Genomic DNA, 17,340 nt, shown 5'->3' on the forward strand with positions numbered 1-17,340 from the left:
CTACTTAATATTAGTACTTTCCATACAGAAAAAGATAGAATTTTGTTTCTGCACATGGATAAACTGTTAATTAGAAGGAATCTGTAAATTCTGTTAACTTGTTTAGGGTCAATATCCGGGGATGGGATGTTCCATTGGAGTGTAAAAATCAGTCATGTGTTAGGAGAGTTACGCAGCACAGGTGAAGAGACGTACCTGGCCCCAAGGTCTCAAAATCAGCCAGCATCCGATAGGCTGTGCAGGGGTTGACGCTCAAGGTGGCAGCACACAGCAAAGGGATGTCGCGTGGGAGTTTCACCAGGGTTTCCTCGCTGAACACTGCATCCGTCCGCCACGTTCCTGGTTTAAAGGACAAGGCTTATTCAAGCTATGAGAAGTGTTAGAAAGATGCAGGCAAGTTGAGCAAGTAACTTCTTAGGCAAAAGTTTTCAGGCCCAATAAGGTTGGAGAGAGAAATGTGGCCTTGAGATCTAAGCATAGGCTAGGGAGGCAAAACTCCTGAATTCCAGTCCTGGTTTGGATACAGATTCCATCTCTGGCTATGGGCAAGCCACTTGAAGCTTGATTTTCCAGGGCTGCTAATTAGCTATGTACATGGTTAATGTAGCTCTCTAGGAAATGTGTACATCTTGTCTGGTGTGCACTGAATGAGGTAGGATGCTGCAGCTGCCTTTATTAGCTTGGCTAGCACAACTCATTCTTATTTAGGAATCTGTCCCTCCTGTGTAATTTTTATTTTTATAAGTTGTGTCTTCATTTACCTGCACCAAAGAAAAAATTCAAGTAGTCAAAGAACTAGTCCTTCCCCCCAAAACCAGAAAGCTGCTTTAAAAACACAATAACGAACAGTTAAGGTTGCTAGTTAGCAATGATGCAACTACCTATCATTCAAAAACAATAAAAGTGGTAAAAAATAGGGTTTACGATAGACCACCAAATCGGGAAGAGAAGGAGGTGGATGAGGCAATTCTAGAACAAACGACAGAAATATCCAGAACACAAGACCTGGTAGTAATGTTAGACATTAACTGTGCAGACATCTGTTGGAAAAGTAATGCAGCAAAACAGAACGCTTCCAACAAGGTTTTGGAATGTACTGGGGATAACTTTTGTTTCAGAAAGTGAAGGAAGTAACCTGGGGAACAGCCATTTTAGATTTAATTCTGACCAACTGGGAAGAATTGATTGTGAATCTGAAGGTGGAAGGCAATTTGAGTGAAAGTGATCATGAAATGATAGATTTCGTGATTCTAAGGAAAGGCAGGAGTGAGCAGCAGAATAAGAATGATGGACTTAAAAAAACCCAAACAAACAGTCTTTAACAAACTCAGAACTGGTAGGTAGGTCCCATGGGAAGACTAAGGAAAAAGAAGTTCAGGAGAGTCAGCATTTTCTCAGTGAGACAACGGCACAACTGAAAATTATCCTGATGCAAAGGAAAGATAGGAAGAATAGTAAAAAGCCAATATGGCTCCATCAGGAGTTCTTTAAATGACCTGAAAATCAAAAAGGAATCTACAAAAAGTGGAAACACGGACAAATTGTTAAGGAGAAATACAAAAGTATAGCACAATCCCATTGGGACAAAAAAATCACAATATGAGTTACACCTAGCAAGGGATATAAAAGGAAATAAGAAGAGGTTCTTTAAATAATTCAGGAGCAAAAGAAAGACAAAGGAAAGTGTAGGTCCTCTACTTAGTGTGGAAGGAGAACTAATAACTGATACATCAACAAGACTGAGGTGTCTAATGTCTATTTTGGTTCAGTGTTCATTAAAACGGTTAATGGTGACCATATAGTTAAACACAATTAATATTAACAACAAGGGGGAAGAAACACAAGCCAAAATAGGGAAAGAACAGGTTAAAGAATATTTAGATAAGTTAGATGTATTCAAGTCGGCAGGGCTTGATGAAATTCATCCTACAATACTTAAGGAACAGTTAGCAATTACCTTTGAGAACTCCTGGATTGTACTTGAGACAGTTAGACAGAGCAAAGTGAATATATACCACTAGGGGAAGTTACTCTACACCAGGGGTAGGCGTGCCAAAGGCGGCACGCGAGCTGATTTTCAGTGGCACTCACACTGCCCGGGGCCTGGCCACCAGTCCGGGGGGCTCTACATTTTAATTTAATTTTAAATGAAGCTTCTTAAACATTTTAAAAACCTTATTTACTTTACATACAACAATAGTTTAGTTATATATTATAGACTTATAGAAAGAGACCTTCTAAAAACGTTAAAATGTATTACTGGCACATGAAACCTTAAATCAGAGTGAATAAATGAAGACTCAGCACACCACTTCTGAAAGGTTGCCGACCCCTGCTCTACACCCTACAGACAAATTATTTTTTTGAAAGCCAATACAATTAATGCTTTTAGAGACAAGAGCTCCTCCATTCATCTCTGAATTAACCTAATATTCAGTTTTGCCTATGAATATTTACTGTCTCCCATTATGGTTTATGCATGAAGGGTACACTTGATTCAGTAGAATCTTCTTAACTGGAACCCCTCAGTGGATTGTTTACCTTCCTGATTAAGCAGAAAAGCCATTTGAAATGAAACAGGCACAGAACCAATGGAATTGGCAAAAGGTGGCCCGAAAAGTCAGAGTGGCCCAAGAGACATTTATTTTGAAACCCCCTACATTTTTACTGAAAGACTCTTAAGGAGGCAACAGCAGCTAAACATAACAATAAACTTGTTTATATCATACTTGACAAGCCAAAGCCTTTACACAGGTGCAAAAGAGGAATAATGGCACTCACAAATGAAACTGCAGCTACTTCTGGGGAGGAATGTGATGTGGTAACCTTATCCAACAGGTCAGGATGCAAGTAAAAATCACCATATCCAGCTTATGCTATAGAAAGTAGAATTTAGAATAGAAAATGGTGCAAAAGTGTCCTGGGAACTTCATTTATCATGAGTGGTCTTGATGCCTGACTTTATGTACTGACTCAAAATAACTTGTGCTAACTACTGAGTCACTAACACCACTCCTTGGAGCACCTGGATTTTCTCTGGCCATCTCTCCTTTATGCAGACCAGAACTGGCTCTATTTAGCTTTGAAATCTGATGAGATCACTGCCTGAGTCAGTATGGCTGCATCAAATAAAGAGTTCTAAATCCTTAATAGTATAAAATACGACAAGAACAGAGATTAAAGTCGCATAAAAACAGCTCTGAAATTGAGTGCCTTGTGCAACTCCACTGGCTACACAGATGCTTCTCCTTGGAGACAATATAACCTATTACATTTGCAATTTGACTAATATGGTGCTAAATGGATTCCAACTGCTGCTTCCCTCGCCTGGAACATTCTCTAATGGATTTTTGTGTGTGTGTTTTTTTAAAATCACATCCGATTACATGTAATTGCTGTAATTAAGCTGTGTACATGACTGAGGCTGTACCAAGCTAAAACAGCACTTCAGAGAGTAACAATCTTGCTTCAGGACGTCACATTACCTCCAGGTGTTTTAAGATCTGTTCAGAGTGTTAAAGTATGAGCTCATCAGGCAAAGCATACGGGTGTAAGCTGCAGAGGAAGGATGGTTTGTGGTTAGGACAGTACACTAGGAAGACCTGGGTTCAATTCCCAGCTCCACTATAAGCTTCCTATGAGACAAGGTGGGGGAGGAAATATCTTTTATTGGACCAACTTCTGTTGGTGAGAGAGACCAGCTCTTGAGCTACACAGAGCTCTTCGTCAGGTCTGGGAAAGTTACCCAGAGTGTCGCAGCTGAATACAAGACCAAACAGATTATTTAGCATAAGTAATTCGCACGTACTCTAGGGGACCATTCAAGGTGAAGTGGCTTGTTAACACCTAGTCACAGGACAAAAAAAGGGGGTTAGTGGGCTACAGATTGTTGTAGTAAACCATAAACTCAGTGTCTTTATCAAAACAATGATTTTTAGCATCTAGTTATCTTCCTGTGTGACCTTGGACAAGGCACTGCAGTGGACAATGGAGCTGTACAGTCCCTCTGAAAACTCACTCTGTGCCTCAGTTTGTCCCGCTCTGAAGTGGGGATACTACTTCCCTACCTCATAGAGGTTTTGGAGGATGGATTACTTAAGCCTTGGCTACAGTTGCGGATTCACAGCACTGCCGCGGCAAGTACTCCACCTCTCCGAGGGGAATAGCTTGCAGCGCTGCGAGCGAGCGTGCAGCGCTGCAGACGCTGATTACACTGGCGCTTTGCAGCGCTGCGCTCGCTGCGCTCGGGGGGGGGGGTGTTTTTTCACACCCCTGAGCGCAGCAAGTGCAGCGCTGTGAATTGCCAGTGTAGCCAAGGCCTTAATGTTAAGGCCACATGAATACTCAGATTTCCAGGGATGGTTAGAACAACGGCCTGCTTCAGACTTTATTTTAAACGAATGAAGTTTTCAAACACACCTCTACCCCGATATAATGCAGTCCTCAGGAGTCAAAAAATCTTACCGCGTTATAAGGTGAAAGCGCGTTATATTGAACTTTCTTTGATCCGCCAGAGCGCGCAGCCTTCCCTGCCTCCCCCCCCCCCACCCGAGCGCTGCTTTACCGCGTTATATCCGAATTTGTGTTATATCGGGTCGTGTTATATCAGGGTAGAGGTGTATACAAAGCATAATTCGGTTTCCTATAGGAATAGAATTGTTTTTGTGAATATCTATCACCAGTGAAAACAGGTGTGTCTGTTTGGGTTTAAACATCTGTGGGTAAGCAGTTACTTGTTGCAATCCTACCCAGAGCATATAGGCAATTGTCTAATGGTTAGAGCAGGGGAATGCAAACTGGAAATCCTGGGTTCTAGTCTCAGCTCTGCTCTGTGACTGATTCACCGGGCTAAGTCTCTATCTCACCATGCCTCACTTCTCCCCTGACTCTATCCGTAAAGAGAGAGACTTTTTTCATCTCACTAACATTTGTGAAACGCTTTGAGAGCTGTAGATGGGCGATGCCAGAGAAAGGCCGATGGACAGATGCTTGGCTGGAATGAACTGCCCTAGCTCCACAAAATCAACACAGCTATGACTATTTATGAGGATTTCTGTAAAAACCTCACCAAGTTCTGCATCTGCTGGGATAACCCAATCCCCAGGCTTCAGAGAAGTCACATGACTGCCAACTTCCACCACTTGTCCAACACCTTCATTCCCTCCTACTGCAGGCAAGTCGGGGAGGAGGGGATAAGTTCCTGTAAGAGGAGGAGAAATATCTCAACATTTTTTTTTTTTTTTTTTTTTTTTTTTACAAAAAGGAACCAACTGCAAACTGTTCTCTCAACTTCTGTTCTCGAAGGCCTGGTTCTACACCCCTGCAGCTCTGGAATCCAGTCCTAACTCCTGTATAAAAATTCCCTAGGGGACATCATTAACGTTTTGACAGTCGGTTTGTGTAATTACTCATCTGACAACATGTGGCTAATCAATAGGTATTCCATGCGCATTTCAGAAATGGAGGGAAAAAGAAGCTGTTTGTAAGTAAAAAGTCAATTCAACCAGAGAAACCGAGGTTACCTTGGATCATGTTGATGTCTGCTGGATTGATAGGGGCTGCCAGCATCTTCACGTGAACCCCAGAATGGCCTAGCTCAGCTCGCTCTAGATCCTTTAGTCTAAACAAAGAAATATACAAATGTTACTACCACTGAATTTTGTATAACAAGTGTTCTTGGCACCAAGTGTATCCTAGAACAAAGACCATCCCATCCCACCGCTCCATAGCTTGGATGGCATGTTAGGCTTATATTATGCAGCAAGGAGTCCCCAGTTATGCAGTACTGCCTTCTCCAAGCCTACAATGCTCCCCAGGCTAATCAGCACAGACTTGAATTCCTGATCCACCAATCCACCCCAATATCTGCTAGGTATCAGGGGGTAGCCGTGTTAGTCTGTATCCACAAAAACAACAAGGAGTCCGGTGGCACCTTAAAGATGAGCAGATTTATTTGGGCATAAGCCTTCGTGGGTAAAAAACCACTTACCCACAAAAGCTTATGCCCAAATAAATCTGTTCGTCTTTAAGATGCCACCGTACTCCTTGCTGTTAATATCTGCTAGTACAGCCAAGAACAAGCACATTGGTTTGTTTCTCCTTAGAATGAGCAGTGGCTGTGTTCATACCCCTCCGACATGACTGGAGTGGTTCATATTGTCAGAAAAGAGCCTGAAAAGTCATTTGCACTGGTGGGCATTTTTTTAAAAGGAAAGTTTAGGACTTTTCTGCATGGGGAAAAGGTTTTCAGTATAAACTAAGGTGTGAATTTAAAGCAATATAATTGTACTTGTATAACTTCCTGTGTGAACACTCATACTGGAATACGAGTGCGTTTTTGCAATTTAGAATATGTTGCTTGGAAAGGGGTTTAAATTCATCCCCCAAAAAAGCCACTCTTGTACCGGAAAAAGTGTCCACATTGGGGGGGTGTGTTATACCGTATAAATGAAAACTTTCCCGTGTAGACAAAGCCTTGGATTCTGCAGCCACATAACTGTACAGAGGGGCCTACTGGCTTTACAGAGTCACACAACATACAGAGGTATTGGCAAGGTGTGAAAAGATGCTTTCAGATGAGATGCAAGCCAAGTTAGATACACGCAGGAGAGCGACTCCAAAAAGCGGGAGCTACAAAGGCAGCTCTTGCACCAATAGTAGTGAGATAATGGAAGGAGAGACAGAAGCCCAGTGCTAGATGATTGCAGATGGGTCAGCTGGAGCAAACCCATTAAAGGTTTTAAAAATTAGAGCATTTTTTTTAAACTACCTGTGAACTGAATCAAGCGTTAAGGGAGCTGAAGAGAGTCTGATGTGGAGCTTGCACATGGGTTGCCAATTTTAAGAACTTTAGCTATGATCACGTCCTGTTCACTGTGTGTCATTAGAAGCAATAAATTGAATTCTCTTCACAGCTTGTCCTGTGCTGGCAAAGTTTTTCCCCCCCCATTTAAGCTGCATGGCTGATGTCTCGATAAATCTGAGTTTTCAATTAAACAGCAAGATGTACTTGTTAGAAGGCTTTTAGTACTTAGGAATTTGCAGCCTGTAATCATGCATTTTAAAGACACAACGCTGCACTAAGATTTTAAGGGGGCTGCGAGTGAAACAGTGGATTAAAGCAGTGGTTCTCAACCAGGGGTACGTGTACCCCGCGGGTACACCGAGGTCTTCCAGGGGGTACATCAACTCAGGAAGATATTTGCCTAGTTTTACAACAGGTTACATAAAAAGCACCAGTTAAGTCAGTACAAACTAAAATTTCATACAGCCAATGACTTGTTTGTACTACTCTACATAGTATACACTGAAATGTAAGTACAATATTTATATACCAGTTGATTTATTTTATAATTATATGGTAAAAAATGAGAAAGGAAGCAACTGTTCAGTAATAGTGAGGCTGTGACACTTTTGTTTTTTTATGTCTGATTTTGTAAGCAAGTCGTTTTTAAGTGAGTCATAACTTGCGAGGTACACAAGAGAAATCAGTCTCCTGAAAGGGGTACAATAGTCTGGAAAAGTTCAGAGCCACAACATTAATGCATCTGTAGAGACCTGGGCTCATAGTCTGACTGGGTCACAAATGAAACAAGAGTTTGCCTTCAAAGCCATTTGTCCACACTTGGTCAAATCCCCCCTTCCCCCTGGTGTAACCAGCTAGTTACACCAGGGATGACTGTGGCCCAATTCTGTCATGGACAGTTGGCTCCTCCAGAGCGGCCCAGGCCTAGAATGGATCTTGGTCAAAAAAGGGAGGGACCGGGATTCTCAAAGCAAACTCAAATCCTTGAGGCAGGATCCCCAGGAGATAAGTCCAACAGACTCATTCTTCTGACTTTGCTCCTCTCTCCCCTCTCCCTTGGCTCAAGCCTTGTTTGCGACCTGCAGGGTGAGCCGGCTTAAGGAGTCACCTGAAGATGGACATGCATTTTAAATCTTTCACAAGGTATCAGATACAACTGTTCAAAGGTTAGCAGGAGATTTAAATGTTCCCAAGGCAAGAATATTTAGCAGCTGCATAGCACTGTGCTCAACACAATAACAGTAACGAATACATTCTCACAGCACCCCGCTGAGGGAACTTATCCCCATTTTGCAGATGGGAAAATTGAGGCACAGATGTTAAGTGGCTTGTCCCAGGCCCTGGAGGGTAACTCCAGGATTAGAACACAGGAGCTCCTGGCATCCAGCACAATGCTAGTTTCGCCGAACCATGCTATCCCAAGTCAGAACTGTGCAAAGCCTGCTGAGCTCAACTAAGGTCAACAGGAAGAGAGCTACATAGGCAGAGTTAAGGGAGATATAGGGATGGCTAGGGCTGGAACTGCAGGTGGTTGTGGGTCAAGAATGAAGACAGCTGGTATGGGGAAACCATGCAGATCATTCAGTCCCCAAGGCAATTATTCGCACAGTGTCACAAGGACTAAGTTAATTCACAAATTAAAACATTTACTGAAGGGATACAATTCTGCAACACTCAACAGCCGCCGCAGGTAGAGCTTTGAATTTCCTAGATTTTGTGGGTTCAGTCAGACCCCTAAAATTTTGTCTACAGAGGAGAAATGGTGGCAAATTTGTGTAGACAAGGTAGCTTTAGTGTTAATATTAACAGATTCTTTGTATGTTTAGCGTCTATACAAAGAGAGCACAGGCAGCTGCTGGTGCGAATGCAGACCAGAATTACTGGAATTAGGTTTGACATGATGCTATTTCAACAGAATTGTTAAGGCTCTTCCACTGAAACTATAATGACTCCATTCAAAGCCGTAAGATCCCAGTGATTTAAATCAACAGATCATGGACACAATGGCTCATTTACAGCTATTACTGTCAATGGGAATGTATGCACGCACAATAAGAACATATATCAAAGTCGGTCTGGATAAAGGTAGCGGGAGTCCTGCACAGCATCTGTGCCACACTCAGAGTGGTTTTATTGCTTGGCTCTGCTGGGAATTACATATCTGTTTGGCGTTAATTGGTACACTGTATCTATCACCCTTGTGGGATGCTGTGCATGGCTGTTATGTGCACAATACAGTTTCCACATAGTTTATTTTACCTGCCTTGCTAAATGGCGAATGTTTCAGTGTGTGTCTTTTTCCTCCTCATTGTGGCTTCAGTTCTACTCCTTTCCTTCATTTTACGGAGATGGTGAAACAAAAGTCTTTAAAAAAGGGGCACTTATTGTACCTCTATCCCAGCTTTCCGTGAGCAAAACTCCCACTGAAGTCAATGGAAGTCCTGAGAGTGCAAAGAATTCAGGGTCAGATGTGACACTTACACAGGGACACGTACTTTAGCTGGGACACTGAAGGAGGGGTGACGGCAAAGAGCAGCAGTTTACTTTTATGTGGCTGTTTTGTAACGGTTTATGCTAAAGGTAACCTTTTCTCAACAGGAAAAATCGAGTTTTTGAAAAGACATTTGCTGCATATGCACCCTTGCTGCTTTTTAAAGTGGAATATTTTGACTATTTAATTTCTTTGAAGTTTCCTTGGGCTCTGACCCACATTATAGATTAAAGGTCTGCATAAAAGTCAAAGGCCATTATATTAAGGTCCAATATGCTATGTAAGAGAAAATATGACAGCTACAACAGTAGGTGAGACATGATGCACATCCTTCCAGTTTGTTAGATAAGCTGGAAACATCCACCATAGCACCTTCCTTCTGAGGATTTCAAAACACCATTAATATTAAGCTTCACAACATCCCTGGAAGATAGACAACTATATCCCATTTTCAAGTGGGAAAGCTCTTAAAGGTTAAGTGTTTTGCCAGAGTTTCCATAACAAGGCTATGGAAGATAATGGAAAAGATCACAATTGATTCAATCATATGATTTAACCTCAAATCACATTTCCTCTTAAATCAGTGACTGGCATCTCAAAATAAACCTTCTACGCCACAGCTAGAATCACACCGTCTAACCAGATTCTGACACGTTTATAACTGCCTGGCACACCTGTGTGCTAAACCAGGTTGGCATGTCCACAGTTAAGCTGCACATGCTTATTTGCATCACTGGGTTTGAGGAAAGCTGGGAAATCAGAATCTAGAAATCTGGCCAGTGCCAGAAGCAGAGGATTGTGGGTGTTGCCCATCCCACAATACAGTGCAGTCATTTTGGGATGTAGACATGCTAGCTAAACTTATTACAGACTGATCCTAGATATACCGGGAATCCCATTAGAAGCCAGTAGAGAAGTAATCCTATGTGAGCCCTTAATCTAAAATTCAGTCTGGAACAAGATTTTACAATTAATTTATAACTCCCTTGAAAAAATGGGTTTGTAATAGAAATCCTGTCTGATGATAATGACAACAGTACTAGCAGAGCACTGCTATAATCACCCAACTTTGGCATTATTATAACATCTAGCTGAATAATGGTCACTAGCCTTAACTAATCAAGAAACGGTGTAAGAAATCCATTGCTTAATCTAGGAGATGTTGGTCACATATTTTACTGATAACATTGCACTTGCTTTGGTTTCAGGAGGAAGTTGCATACAGTAGCGGCACTGGCACTTTCAGGAAGCAGGACAGGATTTTGAGAAATGGAGAACCAGATCATCATTAGGCAAGATTTACTTTTATGCAAGAAACAGGGAAAGAGCTTTAGTACATTTGTTAGTAACTTCTTCTTTCCTCTCTTTGTCTCAGTGTATGTTTATCCAGTGGGTGTGAAACACGTTCTAGCTCAAATCCCTTACCAGCCACACAGAAAGCACTTGGATACGTACCTATATGTCCCCAGAACACACACTTGGTGGGTTATCTAGGGATATCGGTACAAGCGCACAAATCTAGGATGTTTTCTCCAACACCACTTAGAAGGAACAAATTATGAGCCCCCCTCCTTACTCGGGCCAGGCTCAAGTAAAGAGCACAAGACTGGACCCAGAATTCTCAAGGATCACAGCTTCAAGGCATTTAGAGCATGCTAGACACCTGCAACTGCCATTGACTTCACTGAGAGCTGAAGCCACTCAGCAAACCCCCAGACCAAGAAGAATGTGAAGCACTTTCATACATTTAAGCAGAAGATTTAAAAAAAATAAAGTCAATCCCCAAACTCTAAGATACCCAAGAAAAGTGCCCTTTCTTTGCAAAATGTGACTAAATGATGAGGACTTGCTTTCAGTCTAAAGATTTCTTCCCTTCCAAAGGCCACATTTTCGTAGATTTTACTATACATCCAAGTTTAATCCTCTCTCCTCAAAACAAACTCTAGCTTGCAGTTTTCGAAGCCAAAGCCTGTATTACAAATAAGCAATAAGTTCTCACTTCAAATAACTTATTTATTTCACTACGGTCCAAGGAGTTTTGGTTTTAAAATACAGCAGCTGGTTTAACATCTTCTTTTTCAGTCTAGCTGAAAGTTATCCTGGCATGAAGTTTCTTATAAATGAAAGTTCGATTATCCTCCTTTTCCTTCTGGGGGAAGGGGGTTCGGAAGCATCACACCTAATGCTGTTGTATCTGACAAGGCAGACTGAGTGTCAGATCTACTCAACACAAACAGTTCCTGTCTAGGTACTGGAAAGATTTTAGTAGTCAGCTAGTCTTAGATGGAACCAAAAGAAAAAAAAATTCTTTTTAGCTAAAAACAGTGATTTAGGGTTGTCAATGGGAGATTCAGCCTCCCATGGCAGATCAGACGCAACACTCGGGGGCCAGAACTGCTCCGATACTCTACTTGCACAAAGAGAGCATGCGATCAGCAACGTTTTGATAGACATGGTTGCTGTTTTCATGTTTAAAGTGTTCAACGTTCCCCCTTCAACAAAAAGAATAGAGAGCGTCTTAAGGAAGCCAATTAAAATCTTGATGCTCAAGAGCCTAATGCCAACATTTAAAGCCCCAGTAGGGTTAAAAAGTATAAGCGTGGTCTACACTACAAAGTTTTGACGGCAAAGCTATGTCAGCTTGGAACATGGAAAGAAAAGATCCCCTCCTCCCCCAAACCAACCGAGTGATGCTGGCAAAAGCCCGTGTGTATATGCAGTTATCCTACCAAAGGAGCCCTTGTGCTGTCATAGCTTATGTTGTTTGCGGAGGCGATTTAACTGTGCTGGCCAGGGAACTCCTTTAGTGGCAAGAAAACTCCCTGAGTCAGCGTAAGCTGCATCTCCACTAGTGGGCTTCGCTAGCACAGCTACGCCAGCCAAAGCACTTGTAGTGTAGACAAGCCCTTACAGCAACTGCGCCAATGCATTCATGCCATGTGCTCACAGCACCAGTCATTTTGGAGGTGGGGGATGATGTCTAAGCACCTCCTTTCTCCCAGTATTTTCCATTTCTGGGACCTTCAGCAGACGCTACTGGAGAGGACATTGCTGGGAACCAGGGGGCAGCATGTGGGGTGGGGGTGGGGAGGAAGAGTCATAAAGATCATATAAAAACCTTGCAAAGATATGTTTCTTAAACCGCTTCCCTCTCCCATTTGAAGTGGAGACAGGAGCACTCATTGAGATGTACACGTCAGCCATAAACTGAAGCAAACATGCCATGTATACCATCCAGCGGGACAGACTGAGTGGTATTGTCACACTAGGTGAGGAGCAGTAAGATTAATATACCGGTTATAACTGCTCTCTACTGGATGGAATACGTTGGACCTGCTTCAGTGTCTCAGGTCCCCCTACTGACTATTGGCACCATTCATTGGCTAACTGGTCTATGTGTAGTCATACGACAACTGGTGTGTGTACCACCATGGATTGTTCTGAAGTACAGCTGGGACACCGAGTCTGCTCTCTCTTTCACTGGGGCAAGTGCTCACTTTGTAGACCGGAGACATAGTAATGCTGATTCCTTCACATTGCCCACATCTTGAATTCCCCAGAGAAATATCGAGAAAAAACAAAGTCATAATTTAAAAAGCTGTACGGTTGCCAGTATGCACATGCTGTTCAAAATCACCAATAATAAAACCTAACTAAAACCAGCAAAAATACCAACATATTCAAATGGAGTTATAACTCTTGTTAGAGACCAAAATATTACATTAAAAAGTGGTGCCAAGTATCAGGGGGTAGCCGTATTATTCTATATCCACAAAAACAATGAGGAGTCCGGTGGCACCTTAAAGACTAACTGATTTATTCAGGGATTAGCTTTCTTGGGTAAAAAACCTCACTTCTTCAGATGCATCCTAGTTTCCATTTTTTATATGACTCCTAAAAAATAAAAAGGAGTCATATAAAAAATGGAAACTAGGATAGATTACAAAGGATGAATATAGGCAAACAACACAGGAATGCAGGGGCAAGATTAGAAAAGCAAAGGCACAAAATGAGCTCAAACTAGCTACAGGAATAAAGGGAAACAAGACGACTTTTTATCAATACATTAGAAGCAAGAAGAAGACCAAAGACAGGGTAGGCCCACTGCTTAGTGAAGAGGGAGAAACAGTAACAGGAAACCTGGAAATGGCAGAGATGCATAATGACTTCTTTGTTTCGGTCTTCACCGAGAAGTCTGAAGGAAGGCCTAATATAGTAAATGCTAATGGGAAGGGGGTAGGTTTAGCAGATAAAATAAAAAAAGAACAAGTTAAAAATCACTTAGAAAAGTTAGATGCCTGCAAGTCACCAGGGCCTGATGGAATGCATCCTAGAATACTCAAGGAGCTAATAGAGGAGGTATCTGAGCCTCTAGCTATTATCTTTGGAAAATCATGGGAGACGGGAGAGATTCCAGAAGACTGGAAAAGGGCAAATATAGTGCCCATCTATAAAAAGGGAAATAAAAACAACCCAGGAAACTACAGGCCAGTTAGTTTAACTTCTGTGCCAAGGAAGATAATGGAGCAAGTAATTAAGGAAATCATCTGCAAACACTTGGAAGGTGGTAAGGTGATAGGGAATAGCCAGCATGGATTTGTAAAGAACAAATCGTGTCAAACCAATCTGATAGCTTTGTTCGATAGGATAACGAGTCTTGTGGATAAGGGAGAAGCTGTGGATGTGGTATACCTAGACTTTAGTAAGGCATTTGATACGGTCTTGCATGATATTCTTATCGATAAACTAGGCAAATACAATTTAGATGGGGCTACTATAAGGTGGGTGCATAACTAGCTGGATAACCATACTCAGAGAGTTGTTATTAATGGTTCCCAATCCTGCTGGAAAGGCATAACAAGTGGGGTTCCGTAGGGGTCTGTTTTAGGACCGGCGCTGTTCAATATCTTCATTAACAACTTAGATATTGGCATAGAAAGTTCGCTTATTAAGTTTGCGGATGATACCAAACTGGGAGGGATTGCAACTACTTTGGAGGACAGGGTCATAATTCAAAATGATCTGGACAAATTGGAGAAATGGTCTGAGGTAAACAGGATGAAGTTTAACAAAGACAAATGCAAAGTGCTCCACTTAGGAAGAAAAAATCAGTTTCACACATACAGAATGGGAAGAGACTGTCTAGGAAGGAGTACGGCAGAAAGGGATCTAGGGGTTATAGAGGACCACAAGCTAAATATGAGTCAACAGTGTGATGCTGTTGCAAAAAAAGCAAACATGATTCTGGGATGTATTAACAGGTGTGTTGTGAGCAAGACACGAGAAGTCATTCTTCCGCTCTACTCTGCTCTGGTTAGGCCTCAGCTGGAGTATTGTGTACAGTTCTGGGCACCGCATTTCAAGAAAGATGTGGAGAAATTGGAAAGGGTCCAGAGAAGAGCAACAAGAATGATTAAAGGTCTTGAGAACATGACCTATGAAGGAAGGCTGAAGGAATTGGGTTTGTTTAGTTTGGAAAAGAGAAGACTGAGAGGGGACATGATAGCAGTTTTCAGGTATCTAAAAGGGTGTCATAAGGAGGAGGGAGAAAACTTGTTCACCTTAGCCTCTAAGGATAGAACAAGAAGCAATGGGCTTAAACTGCAGCAAGGGAGGTCTAGGTTAGACATAAGGAAAAAGTTCCTAACTAACTGTCAGGGTGGTTAAACACTGGAATAAATTGCCTAGGGAGGTTGTGGAATCTCCATCTCTGGAGATATTTAAGAGTAGGTTAGATAAATGTCTATCAGGGATGGTCTAGACAGTATTTGGTCCTGCCATGTGGGCAGGGGACTGGACTCGATGACCTCTCGAGGTCCCTTCCAGTCCTAGAATCTATGAATCCCACGAAAGCTTATGCCCAAATAAATCTGTTAGTCTTTAAGGTACCACTGGACTCCTCGTTGTTTTTATTAAAAAGTGGGACTCTCTGAGGGCTGAATAAATTCCCAGAGAAAATCAATTATATGATTTGGCAGTTGGCTTATACTACAAGTACGTTTTTAGTTTATATTTCCAACTGACTCAGTAATATATTACTAGCCTCACTCAGCTAAAGATATGACAAGAATCAATACCCAACACAGCATCCAACTCCACCAAATGCTTAACTGTGGGAAATAAAGATTCCCCAGCCAAGTGTGAAAGGTCTAGGAGTTTTTAAAATGAATCAGATGAGCCACCAGTGCCTAGTGAGACTTACACAGATATTGACCATGCAACGATTGAGCAAACTTTAGACATACAGTCATCTTGCAAAATTACATCCGCCTAAAAATGTTGCATTAACAACCACCACCTGAAATCATGGCAATGGAAAGTTAGCAAAGATTTCTCTCTTTTTCATAGAATCATAGAATATCAGGGTTGGAAGGGACCTCAGGAGGTCATCTAGTCCAACCCCCTGGTCAAAGCAGGACCAATTCCCAACTAAATCATCCCAGCCAGGGCTTTGTCAAGCCTGACCTTAAGAACCTCTAAGGAAGGAGATGCCACCACCTCCCTAGGTAACCCATTCCAGTGCTTCACCACCCTCCTAGTGAAATAGTGTTTCCTAATATCCAACCTAAACCTCCCCCACTGCAACTTGAGACCATTACTCCTTGTTCTGTCATCAGGTACCACCGAGAACAGTCTAGATCTTTTCCCCCCAGTTGGTTTACTTTAGGCATTTGGCAGCACTTTGTGTAAGGTCTGTTTCATTCGTATAGCCCAGTGGTTTTCAATCTGTGTTCCGTAGACCCCTGGGGGTCCACACACTATGTCTAAGGGGTCTGCAAAAGATTGTTACTACCATAGAACCGTGGTTTTCAACCGGTGGTCTGCGGACCCCTGGAGGTCTGCAGACTATGTCTAAGATTTCCAAAGGGGTCCGCATAGAATCATAGAATATTAGGGTTGGAAGAGACCTCAGGACCAACCACATCCCAGCCAGGGTTTTGTCAAGCCGGCCATTTGAGATTTTTTAGGAGTCTGCAAATTTTAAAAAGGTTGAAAACCACTGGTATATCCAGTCTATTTCACTGTTGCTGACCCTTACAAACATAATCAGGGGAGCAAAAAATCCCCATTTTACATTTCTTTAAAGAAACTTATAAAAAAGTTTCAGGAAAACTATATAAAGGGTACTCTATCAGAATCTGTAATTTTTTCAGTTTGGACCTGACAGCACGTCTTTACTTAACCCTGACAGTATTGGAGGTGGTAACACACGTATATGAGAGAAAATACAGTAATTGTGTGAGTGATCAAGGTCACCTGGCTACAGAAGTCAAGAGTTTCAACTTCGTCCTTTAGCCAGTGCACTCAGCATCTCCCAGATTTCCAGAGGGGAACCATGCCAAATGTCAACCACAAGAGCAGCAGGCCAGATCCCAGTCTCAGTTACACTGGATTCATCCTGGAGGAATCAGTGAAGTCACTGGGGTTACCCCACACTCACCACAGCATAAGTGAGATGGGTCTCTGGTCTGACTTGCCTACACAGGCTCCACAGTACCCCGGGCCAACCCACATCTCATTTGGATCAGGGGACGGGATGCTGGGACTTAAGGAGCTAGCATGTGCACATCCTGGAAACGTCATGTTCCAGAGGAGACTTGGCACAAAGCATTTGCAGTGGCCCTGGCACCATCACACCCCAGCTGGGAGTGCAATGGGGCAGCCATGGCATTAATCAGCAGGTCTCCTACTGCACCTTCTTCTGCCAGAGCAATGGGGGCCGTGCAGCAGGGCATGGGTGCTCAGGAGGAAGGGTCCTCATTGAGCCCTCCCTACCCCATTCTACAGGGGAAACGCAGGAGACCAGCCCACAATGCCAAACCAGCAGTTCTGCTAAATATCCCCCCATCCCAGGATCCCCCTCTACCCACCCGCCTGCCTCCCCACACACTTCCTCCAGCCTTGCTCTACCCCTGCCCCCAGTGTGCCCCCACCTGCCTCCTCCAGCCCTGCCTGGGAGCCCCCTCTACCCCCTGCCCCCCCCAGCGTGTCCCCCACCTATTTCTTCCAGCCCTGCCCCCCAACTCAGGATCCCCCTCTACCC

At 42.8% G+C, this 17,340-nt stretch overlaps 2 protein-coding genes across 3 annotated transcripts in view; one reads left to right on the plus strand and one right to left on the minus strand.

Moving 5' to 3' along the window:
- LOC117868283 (transmembrane protein 244-like) overlaps nucleotides 1-10,649 on the plus strand; it is a 34,733-nt gene extending 24,084 nt beyond the window's left edge. Inside the window, exon 7 of the mRNA XM_034754114.1 lies at nucleotides 10,505-10,649. The gene's annotated coding sequence lies outside the window, so the exon portion shown is untranslated. The remainder of the gene's footprint in view (nucleotides 1-10,504) is intronic.
- Nucleotides 1-17,340, minus strand: part of MECR (mitochondrial trans-2-enoyl-CoA reductase) — a 28,096-nt gene that overhangs the window by 10,099 nt on the left and 657 nt on the right. The window contains exons 1-4 of one of the 2 annotated variants that reach the window (XM_034754113.1): nucleotides 16,554-16,687; nucleotides 5,523-5,620; nucleotides 5,069-5,200; nucleotides 196-339 (exon numbers count right to left, since the gene is read on the minus strand). In XM_034754113.1, coding sequence (XP_034610004.1) covers nucleotides 196-339; nucleotides 5,069-5,200; nucleotides 5,523-5,568 — 322 coding nt within the window. In that variant the 5' untranslated portion in view covers nucleotides 5,569-5,620; nucleotides 16,554-16,687. Of the gene's footprint in view, nucleotides 1-195; nucleotides 340-5,068; nucleotides 5,201-5,522; nucleotides 5,621-16,553; nucleotides 16,688-17,340 lie in introns of those variants that run through there. The other variant, XM_034754112.1, reaches the window with a different exon arrangement.

Source organism: Trachemys scripta, chromosome 20, assembly GCF_013100865.1.
Source record: "Trachemys scripta elegans isolate TJP31775 chromosome 20, CAS_Tse_1.0, whole genome shotgun sequence".
Taxonomy (NCBI): Eukaryota; Metazoa; Chordata; order Testudines; family Emydidae; genus Trachemys; species Trachemys scripta.